This window comes from Centruroides sculpturatus, unplaced genomic scaffold (genome assembly GCF_000671375.1).
Source record: "Centruroides sculpturatus isolate CEXI.00-Female unplaced genomic scaffold, Cexi_2.0 scaffold25, whole genome shotgun sequence".
Classification (NCBI taxonomy): Eukaryota; Metazoa; Arthropoda; class Arachnida; order Scorpiones; family Buthidae; genus Centruroides; species Centruroides sculpturatus.
In genome coordinates this window covers 957,978-974,714 of record NW_019384428.1, presented here as the reverse complement: position 1 = coordinate 974,714, position 16,737 = coordinate 957,978, and the positions used below count along the sequence as shown (strand labels likewise).

The window sequence follows — 16,737 nt, the reverse complement described above, 5'->3', positions numbered from 1 at the left end:
TGTGTAGATATCACTTTCTAAGCAATCAAATTTGATTATTAAAGCTTTCTTCCTGATGACAAGATTATACTCAAAAGCATCAACATTAGGCTTAATTTCTTTTGTTTGTTATTTCAATTGTATTAATTCCTATAAAGTATTTTTCATTGAAATTTTATTTTTGTGAAGTTTTATTTTTTGTAAGAAAGTTAAGTTTAGATAAATTAAAGAATATATTTATTTTAATAAACAAATAATTACCTGAAATATTTTGTAGGCATTAATTGGAATTGCATTTGCAATTGGTTTTGTAATTGGACCTATGATTGGAGCAGCATTTTCCATTTGGATTGGACATCAGGATGGAAAATTTTTTGTAATTCCTGCATTATTTGCATTAATACTTGCAGTTTTGGATATTATATTTATAGCAATATTTTTTAAAGAATCTCTTCCTGAAGATAAAAGGGTATGACAATATATTACATAATAAAGATTTACAATTGTTCTAATGATTCTATAATATACAAGTTTTTATAAAGATGATAACATAAAACTATTAAACTTATTAAAACAGTGAAACACTGTATGACAAGATGTGTAGTAATCCAATTCCAATCTGATCTAAATTTTTGTGATTTTTCATGCTGAGGAATTATTCCTCATCTTCATTTATACTGATTGTTTCAAGTAGCTATCAGATCTATTCAGTGGTGATATTCAGCAGGTTTGCACAGGTTCGGCCGAACCCATTGTTAACATTTTCAAAGTTTTCTGAACCTTGTTAAACACTCGTAACATTTCTCAGTGGTTTTGTTTCTTTTAAAAAATATATTAAAATATACGTATTATACTCTGTAACACTAGTAAACTAGAGCCTTATACCCCGTTCGTCTTGATGTGACCTCCCTTGACCGTTTCAATCTCGACTGAAACGAGGTTCAATCGCGGTCGACTCAAGAGAGTTCTTGAAACTAGATCCAGGGGCCATATTCTGGTCACCGTCTCTGGTCTCTCACAAGATGGTCCATGATTGGCTAATCCAAATGGTTAGCCAATAAGCGACCGGCTTGGTAGAGACAAGAGACTAGAGATGGTGACCAGAATACGACCCCAGCATAAGAGAGATCCCACAATCCCACGCGCGCGAGAAAATACAAGATGGCTGCGTAACACGTGTCATAATAAAATATGTACAAAATAAACCATTTTGAACACTCTTTTTTATTATATAGATATAGTTCTGGCATAAAAAATGTTAAATTTTAACTGACTTAATTTTGCGAATGCATCTTTTTTATTTATAGGGGCATCTTAAGGTCAGTCAGGGGTATCTTAAAGTCAGAACCCGTATCAATCTGGGCTTAGGTTAGTACTCCATTAATAAAAACATTTACCTCAGGCAACTTGGAGGCTTCACTAACGATTAGTCCTACGGTGGAGGCATTTAGTTCCATACTGGAGACAGGATCCTCCTCTCACTGTCTCCCGTCTAGTTTAACAGTTTCTTTTTCAGTTACCCTTCTTTTGCCAGGTTACTTTTCGTTCGGGACTCTTGACACTCGTCTGATCAGGTTGTTTTTTCCCCTTTGGACAAGCCCTCAAAAAATGTTCTGGTTCTGTTATAAATTATCCTGTAAAAATAAAAAATATATATATATATAAATTCAATACGAATGTAAATTTATAAGGCAGAGTAGCGGAATAAGGAAAAATAATTAGATTTACTTCGCCTCTAGAGCTAATGCAAATATTCCAGCAGCTTCTGGTGCAGCAGCCGATGTTCCCGAATGTGTTCGAGTGCATTTTCCATAAAGGTCGGTAGTAGCCTGGAACGATGCATAATTTAAATATTCAAATCTAGACTTTTAGACCCACCGATCTTTCGAGAAAATTGTCACTCACCACACCGGTATGAGGATCTTTGGCTCCATTACTGAAAGTCGAAGCTAAAGTGGAAGAACACGACTCGTCGTAATGAGCATTTTCTCCATTGTTGATCGCCGAATTAATCGATATGGTCCACATACTAGCGGCGTAACCGTCGCAATTGCAATCGTCGTCTTCTCCGCCGTCACCCGATGCCCACACGTAAATATTACCCAAACCTCTCCTACCCTGTAAATCACACGAGGTTATCTATATTACCAGGTGACGTTAATTACTAATATTAATTAATTACGATACGCGTAACTANGATTAAAATGATACAAATTTTTTAAATTTTACATAAAACTTTTCTTTATTACTGTACTTATCATTTTACTCAATTCAATTAGCTTCCTTTGGCTTAATAATAATAAAATTACACTTTAATAATGATTTATTCCAATACAGAGATAATTTAAGACAATTGCCTATTCTTGTGCACTAGATGAAGCATTTAAATAAAGATACAATTTTAAACAGTATTTTATGAAAAAGAATTGAAATGCATAGCTTGCAATACTTTGGACATCAATGTAGTTAAATTTTATCATATGCATCCTCTCTAATAAAATACATGAAAATATTTCAGATTTAAATTTAAATTTGTAGAGTTAGATATTTATATTTTTCAGTGTAAGAAATTACAAATGAAGTAAAAATATTATTTTTGTATTAAAAGCTATTAGATTATGCTGTTATTATATACATTAAGTGTGATTAGATAAAAATAAAAATTTTAAATATATTAAAAACATTCCACAAGAAAAGGGAATAAACTAAAAAAGAAAAAATTACTATCAAATTTTAATATTTCAGTTTGGTATTGNAAATATTGGGAGTGGAATTATAGAGGCTTATAATTACATATCTCCATCATCATTATTTACTTTTAAACCTGTACAAAACATCAAAATTGAAGGTAATATTAGATAGTTTTTCAAAAATAATACTTAATATTTTCAATATATAATTAATAATATAATATGTACAATTTTAATAATTAGATTAAAATTTTATCATTTATGATATTTTAATAATATATTTAATGTAAGGGTTATTGAATGTATTCATTAATTTTTCACGTAGATCCTATATTCTCTATTATTTTTTGTTATTAACAAATTAGTCTTTGTATATGATATTGATAGAACTATACTTTGTCGAATTTTCTCCTACCAGTTACATTTTTTGAGTAGTCAAAGACAAAGAAATATAACAATATCAGTACTTGACAATGTAATGACTAAGATGAAGTAGTCTACTTCATTTTGAATAAATTATGAAATGATTTAGATATGCATTTTAAAACCGATATTCAAATTACTATATTGATGACACATGTCCATGTCAAGACATACAGACCTATACTGTTATTCTGAAGAAATTAAAACCATAGTAATCTAAACTTTTTTCAAAATAATAGTGAAGACAAGAATTGATATTGATACTACCTAGAATAATATCTAGCAAGATAATTCTTTAAATATCTCAAAAAAGTAGTGATTGTGACTTTTCTTGTGAATATACTATTTTCTTTTGGTCTCAGGAAGTTAATATGCTTGAATCAACCTTTTTATTTCAGATGCATAATGAGAAATCCTGGATTCATCATCAGTAACAATCTGAAATAAAATGGCATCTTCCATTGCTCAGAATTCTGAAACTCAACTGACAATTGTCATTAATTTAGTTTGTGTTTATTAATTGTGTCATTAATTGTGTTTTGTGGTCCAAGTTGCTAAGACTTACAATTGTTACAAACTTTCAAATATTCCAGTATTTTGGATATTTCTCTCATTGATTTCAGTTATGATAAAATATAACTGAAGTACCAAAAAATTAGAGACCCATATTTAATAACATGTAGCTCCTTCCCGAGTGTGAATAACAGTAGCTACATGATGTGGTATAGATTCTACAAGATGTCTGAGTTGTTGCACAGGTATTTTAATTCAGACACATTCGATGGTTCTCCATAATTCAGTTGCATTTGTTGGTTAGTTCTACAAGGCATTGAATAACGTTTGCACATGTTCCATAAATGCTCTAAAGGGTTCAAGTCTGGCAATCAAAGTGGCCAAGGAAAGTAGCTGAAAATCTGTCAAGTGTTCTCAAACCATCTGTGCCCTGTGGAGAGTAGTAGCATTATCCTGCTGGTACAAATCATTACTGTTGGAAAACATAGCAAGCATAAAGGGATGCAAAATGTCTGTCATGAGATTGGTATATGCTGCACCTATCAAAGTCAACTGCAGTCTCACTATTAGTCCCTGTTCAGGCCAATAGAACACACTTCAAACCAGGACAGAGCTGTCACCAGCTTGCACAACACCTTGATGACACAATGGATTCGTGGCTTCATATGGTTGTTGCCTCACATGAATACAACTGTCAGCTCAAAAAAGCTGAAAACGAGATTCATCTGACCACATAACACTGCACCAGTCATCCATTGTCCAATTTTGATGTTTTTTGGCCCAGGTGAGGCACATTGCCTGGGTGTTAGTAGTGATACCAAAGTGGGTTGGTGACTACCAAACCCCAAGAAATGCAGTGTACAAGGTATAGTGCATTGACTGATGGGTTCAGCAGCACCTCTGTTTCTGATATGATCTGGTGCCAAATTACTCTTTATTGCATGGTTACTAACCTGGTTAGCTGCTGGCAATCCTGTTCTTGCATCAGCCATGGGTGCCCACACTGTGCAAATGCTGCTGATGCTGACTAGAATTTAAGTATTCCTGGTAAAACCTTGAAACTGTTGCATGAGAAAACCCAAAAGCAGTATTCACCTCACTGACAGAATGACTCATTCTTCTTGCTCCAACAATCTGTCCATGATCAAATGGCAATAAATCCTTTACGAGGCCCCAGTGGCGTAGCGTAGGGGGCGGCCTGCCCCGGGCAGCACTTTTTAGGGGGCGGCAAAATTTCACAATAAATAATAATAATATCTTATAAAAATTTGAACCATTTCATTTCATATTTTCGACGCACCTATGATTCAGACCGATTGAAATGAGCAAGTAATAGTGTTACCATCCAGACAGTCCGGGAATTGACTCACCGTCTGCAACCTGTCGACCTTTTATTTTTTTTTCTTTGCTTGTACGATTCATTCGTACTCATATACACCTCCTCCAATATCCAATAGAGCTATGTCTTCTAGGTTACTTACGTTACTTCTATCCAAGTCTCCCTAGTCCCTAACTGTAACTGATTTAGAACAGGCATGCACTGCACTTTATTCTTCACATTGCAAAATGACATATGCATATGTCAGGAACTTCTGTTCGAACAAACCTCACCTGCCGTTCAGCTCAGCAATTTTAAAAAGGTGGCAACACTAGCACGGAATTTTTCATTACTTATTCTGTGACGAAACTGAATTTTAGTCTTTTAAATTGAGATACCTAAATAAGGGGGTGGCAAAATTTTCCTTTGCCCCAGCAGCTGACACCCACACTATGCCACTGCAAGGCCCATTGCTACTCTAACCAAGCTGACCATAACCAATAAGTATCATACCTATGGTGTCAAATGCAAATGTTCCAGCTCAAAGCATTTCTCCTATAGGTAGAAGGTAACAACATTGCATATGCTGCTGTCTCTAATTTTTTGGCATTTCAGTTTATAAGCCATCATTTTTTAGCAACATCTTTGTCTTAGATGCCAAGAAAAAGATTTGTTCTCTGCTGTCAAGAATTTAATCATGATTTATTGTTTCTGATAGTTCTCACTAGATGTAACTATTTCAACAATGTATAACCTGGATTTTCTCAGCATTGTTACAAATCTACTGTAAAGCTATTCATCTGCTGAATAGATTCCTGCTGTACATTGTTAAAATAACTTAAAATTGTTGATGATAACCTAAATATATTGATATGAATATTTTATAACATGACAAAAAAAATCACAATCTAAATTAATAATGATATTTGATTTTGTTTAAAGGACAGGAAAATGTGTTATATAAATCTTATTGACTAGCCTCATAGTTTCTGATAAACTAAATATTTTAAAAAATCTTTTTGTTAAAAATTTGTTTTTTGTTTATCAATAGGTTCTTTTTAAGTTGTTTCTTTTATCTAAATCATCTATTTAATTTTTTTGCATTCAAACAAATTTCCTAAAATAACTAATTTACTGAATTAATAACTTAAATTTCAGATCTCAGGATATTACAAAATGTGGGCTTTATTTATTTTACATATTTATTATTATATTCTGGCCTGGAATATTCTCTTACATTTCTCACACATGTACGTTTTAATTATACAAGGTAAGTAATAAAATAAAATAAAATAACTTTAATACTTGTATAGCTTATAAATTCAAGAAAAGCTTACATAAATTAAAATTGTATTTTAGTATGCAACAAGGAAAATTATATTTTTTTAGTGGAGTAATTATGATGATAGTACAAGGTAAGTTGTATTAACTTTTCTTATGTTATAATATCATTTGAAGATGTGAGATAGGATGAATTTATTCTGAACTTTATGATAAACTTTTAAAATTATTATAAAAAATTAAATTGCTTTTTAAAATTAACTGATTATTCCTATATTAATATAAAATTATTTTAGATTAGCCATATAATGTCAAATTGTCTTTGTTTGTATAGTTTGAAAAAGAAACTTATCTCACCAGAATGCAGTAATTGGTCAAATAGTATTTTGATTATATATAATAAAATATCTCATTTTTAAGATTCACTAGAGACAAATTTTACTGTACCTGCTTATATCCAAAATGAAAAATTAATGGTATCTTTTCAAATTTGAGATTACTCACTTGTATTAAGAATAAGAATTAACAGAACTGCTAGCTGAGAAAAGATATTTAACAATTTTTAATTTTGTGAAAATCTCATTCACTAAGACAGCATTGGCATTTTTTGTTTTGGATAGAATTCCAAATTGCTACAATTTTAGGAAGTTTCAATTAAAGTTTTGTAAGATCTGATGTATCCAATTTTATATGAATTTTATTTTTATTTTGGCAATGAAAACTTCTGATAATTTCATTCAGGTTTGGGTTGTTTAATATACTTATAAATGCTTTACTCCATATCTTTTGAAAAACCATTTTGTTTTACCTTAGATAAGCAAAATTATATTTTGGCTTTTTGTTTTTATCCATCATTGGTTTCATTGTTGATTGTCTTATTGAAATATCTGAAAAAGCATTAACTTGGAGATTTCGATTGCAAAAAAAGAAAAAAAAAAACAAACTGCAAATTGTACCTCAAAAATTGAAAGTGATATCTTTAACCTTGCTCAAATTGTTTGAATAATTCCTGCTTCTTTGGCCACATTTCTCCTCCCTTTTTAGATGAAATATCAGTGCAAATATCTCTTTTGTCCTATTGTTTTTTAGCCCTGTACTAAATTCTGGAAATGGTATAACATATAACTAAAAAAAAACACCTTAATTTGCTGAGAAAAAAAAAAATTTAATGTAAAGCAAACGTTTTCAGCCAAATCAGTTGGCCATCGTCAGGCTAAGAACATTCGAATATAAATAAAATAGAACAAAAATTTAAATACAAATAAAATAAAATAACGAGCGAAATATATATATAAATGTATACAGACTAATAAAATAAATAAAAATTATTGTTACAAATAACAAAAAATGTATACGAAAAAATAAGCATAGGTTAACTAAATATTAAAACGTTATATAGAAATTCAGTGAAATGCACTTTATGCGAAAAAATATTAAAATCGCCGCAATAAATTAAGATTTGTCCAATCGTTTGATAAAGTATTTCCAGGCCGAAGGCAACCCTTCAGAATCTCTAGAATTGATGCATGAATCATGCAATTTGCTTTTATATATTTCAATTTTTTCTGCGCAATTCGCCAATGTCGGTGAATGTACCGATTTAATAATTTCTGCTTCGTCCCATTTGACGATTGAGCCTTCAACTTGCGCCATTTGCGATAGTATAGTGGCACTAGATCCCTTGCTGATGTTATACTTATGNTATTAAATATTGCCAGATCGCTAGGGTACAGGAGAGATATGATAATAACATTGGTAAAAAAATACAAAGTAAACAAAACTAAGGCTCAAAAATGCGATTTCGGCAAAATTACAAAGTTCACGTATGATAAAAAGAGAAAAGACATCATGAAGGAAATCGCGGTCCGCAAAAAATCCAAGTTAATTTTCAAGAGGGCTCCTAACCTGTATAAATTATTAAGGAATGACAAAGACAGAGTAGATAAAGAAAAAAGAGCTGGAGTATACAGGATTCCTTATGAAAATCGTGAATTAGACATCAATAAAAATTATATTGGTGTCACTAATAGAAGTTTAGGAGTCAGAATAAAAGAACATAAGTATAACATCAGCAAGGGATCTAGTGCCACTATACTATCGCAAATGGCGCAAGTTGAAGGCTCAATCGTCAAATGGGACGAAGCAGAAATTATTAAATCAGTACATTCACCGACATTGGCGAATTGCGCAGAAAAAATTGAAATATATAAAAGCAAATTGCATGATTCATGCATCAATTCTAGAGATTCTGAAGGGTTGCCTTCAGCCTGGAAATACTTTATCAAACGATTGGACAGCTCTTAATTTATTGCGGCGATTTTAATATTTTTTTTGCATAAAGTGCATTTCACTGAATTTCTATATAACATTTTAATAATATTTAAATAACCTATGCTTATTTTTTCATATACATTTTTTGTTATTTGTAACAATAATTTTTATTTATTTTATTATTCATTATACAATTATATATATATTTCGCTCATTATTTTATTTTATTTGTATTTAAATTTTTGTTCTATTTTATTTATATTCGAATGTTCTTAGCCTGACGATGGCCAACTGATTTGGCTGAAAACGTTTGCTTTACATTAAATTTTTTTTTTTTCTCAGCAAATTAAGGTGTTGTGTTTTTTTATTTATATACTAATGCTGAGTGAGTGTACATCAATTAACATATAACATCAAATTCAAGCTGCATCTTTACTGACTGCACCATGTTTCCAATCTTGTATTGTAGTAACAACTGTGAAATTTTATTGTGCTGATTAGAGGTCAGTTGCTTTGCTTTTTTGCTTCTACTATGTGAAGCAAATCCTCTGAGGCAATATTTTCCATATTATTGTCATAACAGGTGCTGCTTTGATTTGCTTTCATTTTTAATTTTTTGAATAACAATGTCACAAAAAATAATCAACTCCATGCACTGCTACCAATGTAATTTGGTAGAATATTTTATTAAGATTAATAACAACCAATCAAAACTCATTATTTTTTACATATATTTATGAATAATCAATGTAAATCTTATAAAATCAGACATTAAGTCATATGTTATAAGTGTCTGTTAAGAAAAGTTTTACTATATACATTATACAATAGAAAATGAGTGGTGCAATAATACTGCTAATATATACTGTATATGATATTGCCTGTATTAAATTCGTTTTATGTTGTAATGTGGACTGTATGATGGTCAGATGGCCAAGCAGTTAAAGTATCAACCTCTAATCTGGGTGATTCAAGTAGATTGAAAAACCTAAAAAATCATTTGATTCAATTATTTGACTGATTCTAAAATCTGGATAATTTAATAATTATATTACATGTAATGCATTGTGTGATCAAAATTAAGTCTAGATAATACCTAACAAAGCGGTGTTACATAAAATTTGGGTTCAACCAAGTACTTGGATTGCAATTCTAATGACTTTTAATAAAAAAGAGAAAAAATTGAAAATGACACATATTTAAGTTAATGATAATATTTATTATGTCAAACTATAATATAAGACAACAAGAATAAATATGAGCAAGAAAACCATATAGTAATAAAAATATACAGTCGACCTCCCTATAACGCACTAGATACGTTCCACTTTATAAGAATTTCGTGTTGTAGTAATCCTCAAATACATGAGTCAATCACAGCCCAGCAGCACATATGCAGTTTATGGACTATGGCTGTTTGAAAGGTTTTCTTCCATAAAATTAATAGATTCTAGACTAATTTGACTCAACATTTCCAAAACAAGTATAATTTTTTGGGAATAATCTGTATAAACTATGCTATAAACAAAAAATTATAGGATTACTTACCAAGTGTGCACCGTTCGACGACGCCATTGCTTAAGCTTGTTTTCATCGCGGAGCAGTGCACCAAACAGCGGGCACATTTTCTGATAAGTTATTTTTCTGCGAAAAATTCGTTGAACTTTGGAGACATCATTAATAGAAATAATTTTTATGGCCGTTGAATAAGAAATGTTTTTTTCACAAGAAATGTATAAAATTACAGTACTGTATTAGACTTACAGTACCTAATTTAGGCCTATATACTGTACAGACGATAGTAAACTCAACTTACTGCCTAAACTCTCCATAGCGTGAAAGTAGTTCGGCTGCTTGTCCACTATTGGTCCAGATTCGACCAATCCTGTCGCGACACAAGTCGGCGATGACGTTTTACCGCATTTTATGAGTCTCTGTTAGCGTCTTTATATGAATACGGTCGCAATTTTTTCGTCGCAATATACGAATCCGCATTATATGAACCCACATTATAGGGGGGTCTACTGTATATCAAACTATTTACCAAATCAAACAAAATAATAAATGATAAAAGATTTTTTCCAATTCGAGACTTAAAACTAACTTGTGTAATTTTTTTTTTTTTTGATTTAATATCTTTTACAAGTTAAGCACCTGACCATGACCAAAAGAATGCCAGAAAATTCTCAATCCAGGAGTAGATCACCTCTGGTACTTGGACTCATCAAATCTTGCTTTTGAGAGCTTCACCTCATCTGTTGAATTGGTCTGCCATCTTTTATCTGGCTTATGATGATGTTACAAAGTGTAGTTCTGCATTTTCCTATTTACATACTTTTACAGTAACAATTTAATTTCTTGTTTTTCAAACAGTCTTTTCTATTTTTTTCCAATTTATGTATTTATGTTAATCTTTTCAAAAGTCAAACTTTTTCCATTTTATTTCATTCCAGTTCAGTGACTTATTTCTGAGATCTTTATTCCTTTAGTTTAATTTTGAATTTAGTCTTTGGGATTTTGAGAGTTTTCATCCTTAAAACATAATAAAATCTCTGAAAAAGAAAATAGTAATAATAAGTAAGAATAACAGTTGGACTTTGACTCCTTACATACTATAAGGAAAACAGATTTTGATTTCAAAAAGCAGTTGATTTTATTAACGGATGATTCTCTGAAGTGTGACTTAAGATATTATAATGAATATTGGAAATTTGTTTTATTTATTTGGGAAGGATTTAATTTTAATTTGTAAAGGTAATATATATATATGTATATTATGATATGATATTATATATATATTTTAATTTTTATAAATATGATGTGTATTAAAGAAACTGTCATCATGTTTCATGTTATTTGGTGTAATTTAATATCATATTAAATATTCTGTTATATTTTATCTACAGTTGTGAAAGATAATGTGTTTAGCTGACAGAGCATAATATTTTTGTATTAATATGACTGTTTATTTTGGCTCTGGAAAATGAGTTCCTACAGGTTAAAAATATTGAAGATTTTGTGTTTTTGATATTATTTGCTCCAAATAAAATAAACAAATTTTTAAATAAGATATTTAAAGATATATGCTACTACATACAAAAATGTTCAAATGTTTTGTGCTTCAATTTCAGAAACTAACTAAAAAAAAGCTTAGTATAATTAAAAATTATACTAAGATATAAAATATAAATAAGAAAAGCTTAACATAAGTAATTTTGTTGAATTTATAGTAAAAAATCTCTATTCAGGAAAAAATATTTAAATATAAAAAGCACTAAAACATATTACCTCAAAGTTAAAATTGTTTGAACATAGAAGCATCAGTTGAACTCTGGGTCAAATTTCTCTTCAGTTTAATGTTCAAACTCTGGAACATTTGAAGTTAGTGTTATTTGAAGTACAAGGTACTATTTTAATTATTTATTATTACTTTATATAATAAGTAAATTATTTGTTGTTATGTGTATAATGCAGAATGTTGACTGAAGGGCTAGAATATTTGAAAACACTCCAATATTTAATTTTTCATATATAGGTGGATATGTAAGAAGAATTAGTTCTGGAAATGAGTCAAAAACAGCAGTAATAGTGAGTAATTTTTGACAACTTTAAACAAAATATAAAATGATGATAATACAGGTATACCTTGAGTTACATTGTTTTGAGTTACGTTGTTCTCGATTATACGTCGTAAAAAAATTATATGGAAAAATAAAATGAAGTTTAAGTCATTTTATTCAACTTTATGTCTGTTCACCACAAATATTGAAGTTGTAGTATCACTAGAAAAGCGTTAAAGCGCATAAAATCATATTAAAATATGTACTGTACATTTATAGTAAATGTTAATATAATCATCATAAATCGTAGAGAAGGAGACATGAAAACATCTGTGACTGTGTTGTCATCTTATTTAGCAGTCTTTAAGTGCTCAATATTGGTGTTTACCATGGTAGTTTTAATATCTACTGTTTGGTGTTGTTGTCAGTGCCACTCGATATTGATAAATTTAATATAAATTAGTTTATTTTCTACTGTCGCGAGATAATTTTAATAACTGTATTTGTTAACTAACCTTACAAAATCATCTTATTTTATAATGTCTTAGAGCAAATCACATTTACAAATAAAGAGTCCGCAAAGTACTGTAAACATCGCCAAATTGTAAACATATACATTTACAAGTATGTACTGTACGTACTGTACATGAATTCATAAATTTAGAATACTTTTTATTGTACTATATTAAAAACTAAAATTTATTTGTTTGTAAANTTTAAACAAAATATAAAATGATGATAATACAGGTATACCTTGAGTTACATTGTTTTGAGTTACGTTGTTCTCGATTATACGTCGTAAAAAAATTATATGGAAAAATAAAATGAAGTTTAAGTCATTTTATTCAACTTTATGTCTGTTCACCACAAATATTGAAGTTGTAGTATCACTAGAAAAGCGTTAAAGCGCATAAAATCATATTAAAATATGTACTGTACATTTATAGTAAATGTTAATATAATCATCATAAATCGTAGAGAAGGAGACATGAAAACATCTGTGACTGTGTTGTCATCTTATTTAGCAGTCTTTAAGTGCTCAATATTGGTGTATACCATGGTAGTTTTAATATCTACTGTTTGGTGTTGTTGTCAGTGCCACTCGATATTGATAAATTTAATATAAATTAGTTTATTTTCTACTGTCGCGAGATAATTTTAATAACTGTATTTGTTAACTAACCTTACAAAATCATCTTATTTTATAATGTCTTAGAGCAAATCACATTTACAAATAAAGAGTCCGCAAAGTACTGTAAACATCGCCAAATTGTAAACATATACATTTACAAGTATGTACTGTACGTACTGTACATGAATTCATAAATTTAGAATACTTTTTATTGTACTATATTAAAAACTAAAATTTATTTGTTTGTAAACTTAAAATATATTCTTATTAACAATATATTATTCAAAATGCATTTATAAATAAAATACAGAACTGGGAATGGTTATTTGTGGTTTAGCCTAGTGACAAGTAAATTCGGAGACAAGTAAATTTGACTTACATCGTTTTTCGACTTAAGTCACCTTCTCCTGGAACCAATTATCAATGTAAGGCATGGTATACCTGTATATAAATTTATATTTTTACAAGGAAACAATAGCGTATGAAATTTGTATTGTTGTTTATTTCATATTTAGTAGAATTCATTGACATCTTTATAGATCACTTGATTCACTTTTACCTAAATTTGTCATAACAGTCCATTATGACAAATCTAGGTAAAAGTGGATTAAGTAACCCATAAAGATATCAATGAAATTTGTAATTTGCAATTATTTACATTTATATGAGTTTAGTTTGAAACCCATTCCTAGTGCTTTTTTCCAAGATTAATCAAGATTAATCAGTGAGACAGATAAGCTTGATCCTTAGCTTCCCCTTATATATTATCTAGGAATAATTAGTTTATGGTACTTATTTTTTTTTTTAGAAAATTAATTTTTGCATTTTTTACTATATAACTGGATTGCTGTGTATTAGATCTCTATGTAATACATCTCTGTAATCCAACAAATGGTAGATGGACTCACAGCAAATTTTCAGTTAGGAACTACATTTTTTAGGAACTGCATTTTTTAGTTTTTATTTATATCTATAGTTGTTTGTAGCAAAACTAAAAAATAAAGAACTAATTCATTAATTTGTTATTTATAAAAACCAAACTTTTAAAATTTGCTGAACTATATTAAATTATTACTATCCTGGCTTTAAAGATTTAATTTTTAATTAAAGTAATTTGCTAATAAAAATGGTAAATTAAAGATATACTAGGAGAAACTTCTTAACATATAGGAGTTAAATTACAAATGAGTATTGCTAGATCAACAAGTGCTTTCGACAATAATTATTTATTCGACAAAATTATTAATTAATTTTGACAAAAGATACACTATTATTGATAGTCTGAATTGTTAAATAATTCAGACTATCAATAATAGTGTATCTTTTGTCGAAATTAATTAATAATTAGTCTGAATTATTTAACCATTAAAATTAAGTAATTAAATTTATAAAATATAGTTAAAGAATAATTAAAAATATTAATTTGAATCTCATAATTCCTAACTTAATTTAGAACTGTTTGGAAAAAGACTAAAGTTTGAATTTTATTTTCATCTGTTACTTACAGAATAATAATTACAGTAGAGCGTCGATTTTCCGAATCAATTGGGGACTGGGGTTGACCGGATAACTGATATTTCGGATAACTGATTTAAGTACGAAAAAATAGTTTAACGTATCCGATGTCGAAATTTTTCTCTGTTGCGTGTCGCTTTGCGTTGAATTTTCGTGGATGTTAAGCCTAACAAAGACTATTGTATCGTTAAAAATTATTTTTTTATTTTGTACAAACAAAATAAAATATATTGAAAAATATAAAAATAATAAAAAAATTATACTTCAGATGTTAATTTAGTATCAAAAACGTAAAATATTTGAGTAGCCCAAGACATAGCCAAAGATTGAAGCGCCACAGCACTGGCGAAAATTTAAATTTGCCGACTGGAATTCTTTCGGATGATTGACTTTCGGAAAATCGACGCTCTACTGTAATTAGAAATAATGTGTAGCCGAAAAAGCAGTCAAAGCGCCAAATAATATTTTTTACGTCAAACCAAAAAAAGTAGCCACATTTGACCCAATGTAGCCAAATCTTGCAACGTTGGAAGACATACTAAATAAAGCTGGAGTTGTGAATCAAAGGATTATAGACCCAAGTGAGATATAAAGAAACAGAGGACAAAAGATAAAGTAGTATAAAAAGTTGAAAAATTACGGGTCCATATTTACTGAACAGAAGATCTATTTAACCTTTCTCACTATTACATCTTTTGTCCTTTCTCANGGTCATTATCGAGCTTAAATTATTATAAAATAAAAAATATTAATGTCAAAATATTTTTTGACATTAATATTTTTTATTTTATAATAAATCTATGAAAAAATATGAAAAATAAAGGAAAATAATGTTTAGAAATTTTATCACTTTATATTTAGCAATGTAATCAAGATAATTCAGAAATAGTTTTAAATGCAGTTTATTAATATGCAAATTTTCCATGTTGGGAATGAGTGAATATTTTGTTTTACACAAAATTTTGTTCATTAAATAGTGTTGAAAAGAGTTTTGAAATAAAAATATATTTTTTGATTTCAATTTTTTGTAAAAATTGAAATTCTGGTTTCATAACAGCGACCAACTCATCCTTACTTCAAGCACATGATTGTGAAGATGACAGCATTGTAACAAGTGACTAAACTGGTCATAAACAAAGTAAACAATGTTTCAATTTCACTTTTAAAATACATATATACAATATCTCCACTTTTTGGTAATTAGCTCAATGTTTTTAGGCTTATCCATTTACTATATTTTTTTGCCATAATATTCTTTCTATTGTTAATTTCTCCCAAACCTCATTTCTGTGATTGGACATATTCTGCACACCTGTAATCAACATCTCTAAACTTTTATATACTTTTTATATTTCAACATTATAAATTTATAGTTAAATGTAAAACTTAGGTTTAACATGGTTTAAATACATTACTTGAAAAATTGTGGATAATTTATATTTTCATGAGAAACAAAAAAATTCTAAAATAATTTTTATCAAAATAAATTGAAAAAGGAAAATATAAAAGGAGACAAATCAAAAGTTACTATTTGATTAATTACCAGATGAAAGAATTTGAGAATATATAAATTAACCATTAAAGTCAAATGATTGCCAGATTAATCTGAAAATCAGGTTAATAGATGTTTATATTTTTGTAAATTAACCAAATTTATTTTTAAAACAGTTATTTCTTTAATATATGATCATTGTTGGGCTGCAATTTTAAAAATTTGTAGACCTATAAATTCTCACTGTCTTTCCTTATTCCTAAGAACAGAGTTAAATAGATGAAAGCCAAGACCAGGTATGGAAAGATGGGGAAGGAGGCCCCAATTAACTATATATGAGCTTCTGGTATAAACCAAAAGTCGTGTTATTTCAATTCAAAAATTTTTTCCTGAAAGGAGTTAGATAGATGACCAGTATGACTCTAGTGCTAACAGAAAAGTATGATGTACAGGGGCAAGCCACTACTAATTTGAGGTGGAGAGCATATATTTTAAATTAAAAATTTATTAAAAATATGATAAAAAATTTCAGCCTGGCATTGTGACATTGTCACAATGCCAGG

At 29.2% G+C, this 16,737-nt stretch overlaps 1 protein-coding gene across 1 annotated transcript in view; it reads left to right on the top strand.

The window, feature by feature from the left end:
- Positions 1–16,737, top strand: part of LOC111619654 (major facilitator superfamily domain-containing protein 10-like) — a 39,966-nt gene that overhangs the window by 21,208 nt on the left and 2,021 nt on the right. The window contains exons 6-10 of the mRNA XM_023361417.1: positions 257–448; positions 2,725–2,827; positions 6,082–6,193; positions 6,283–6,338; positions 12,011–12,063. Coding sequence (XP_023217185.1) covers positions 257–448; positions 2,725–2,827; positions 6,082–6,193; positions 6,283–6,338; positions 12,011–12,063 — 516 coding nt within the window. The remainder of the gene's footprint in view (positions 1–256; positions 449–2,724; positions 2,828–6,081; positions 6,194–6,282; positions 6,339–12,010; positions 12,064–16,737) is intronic.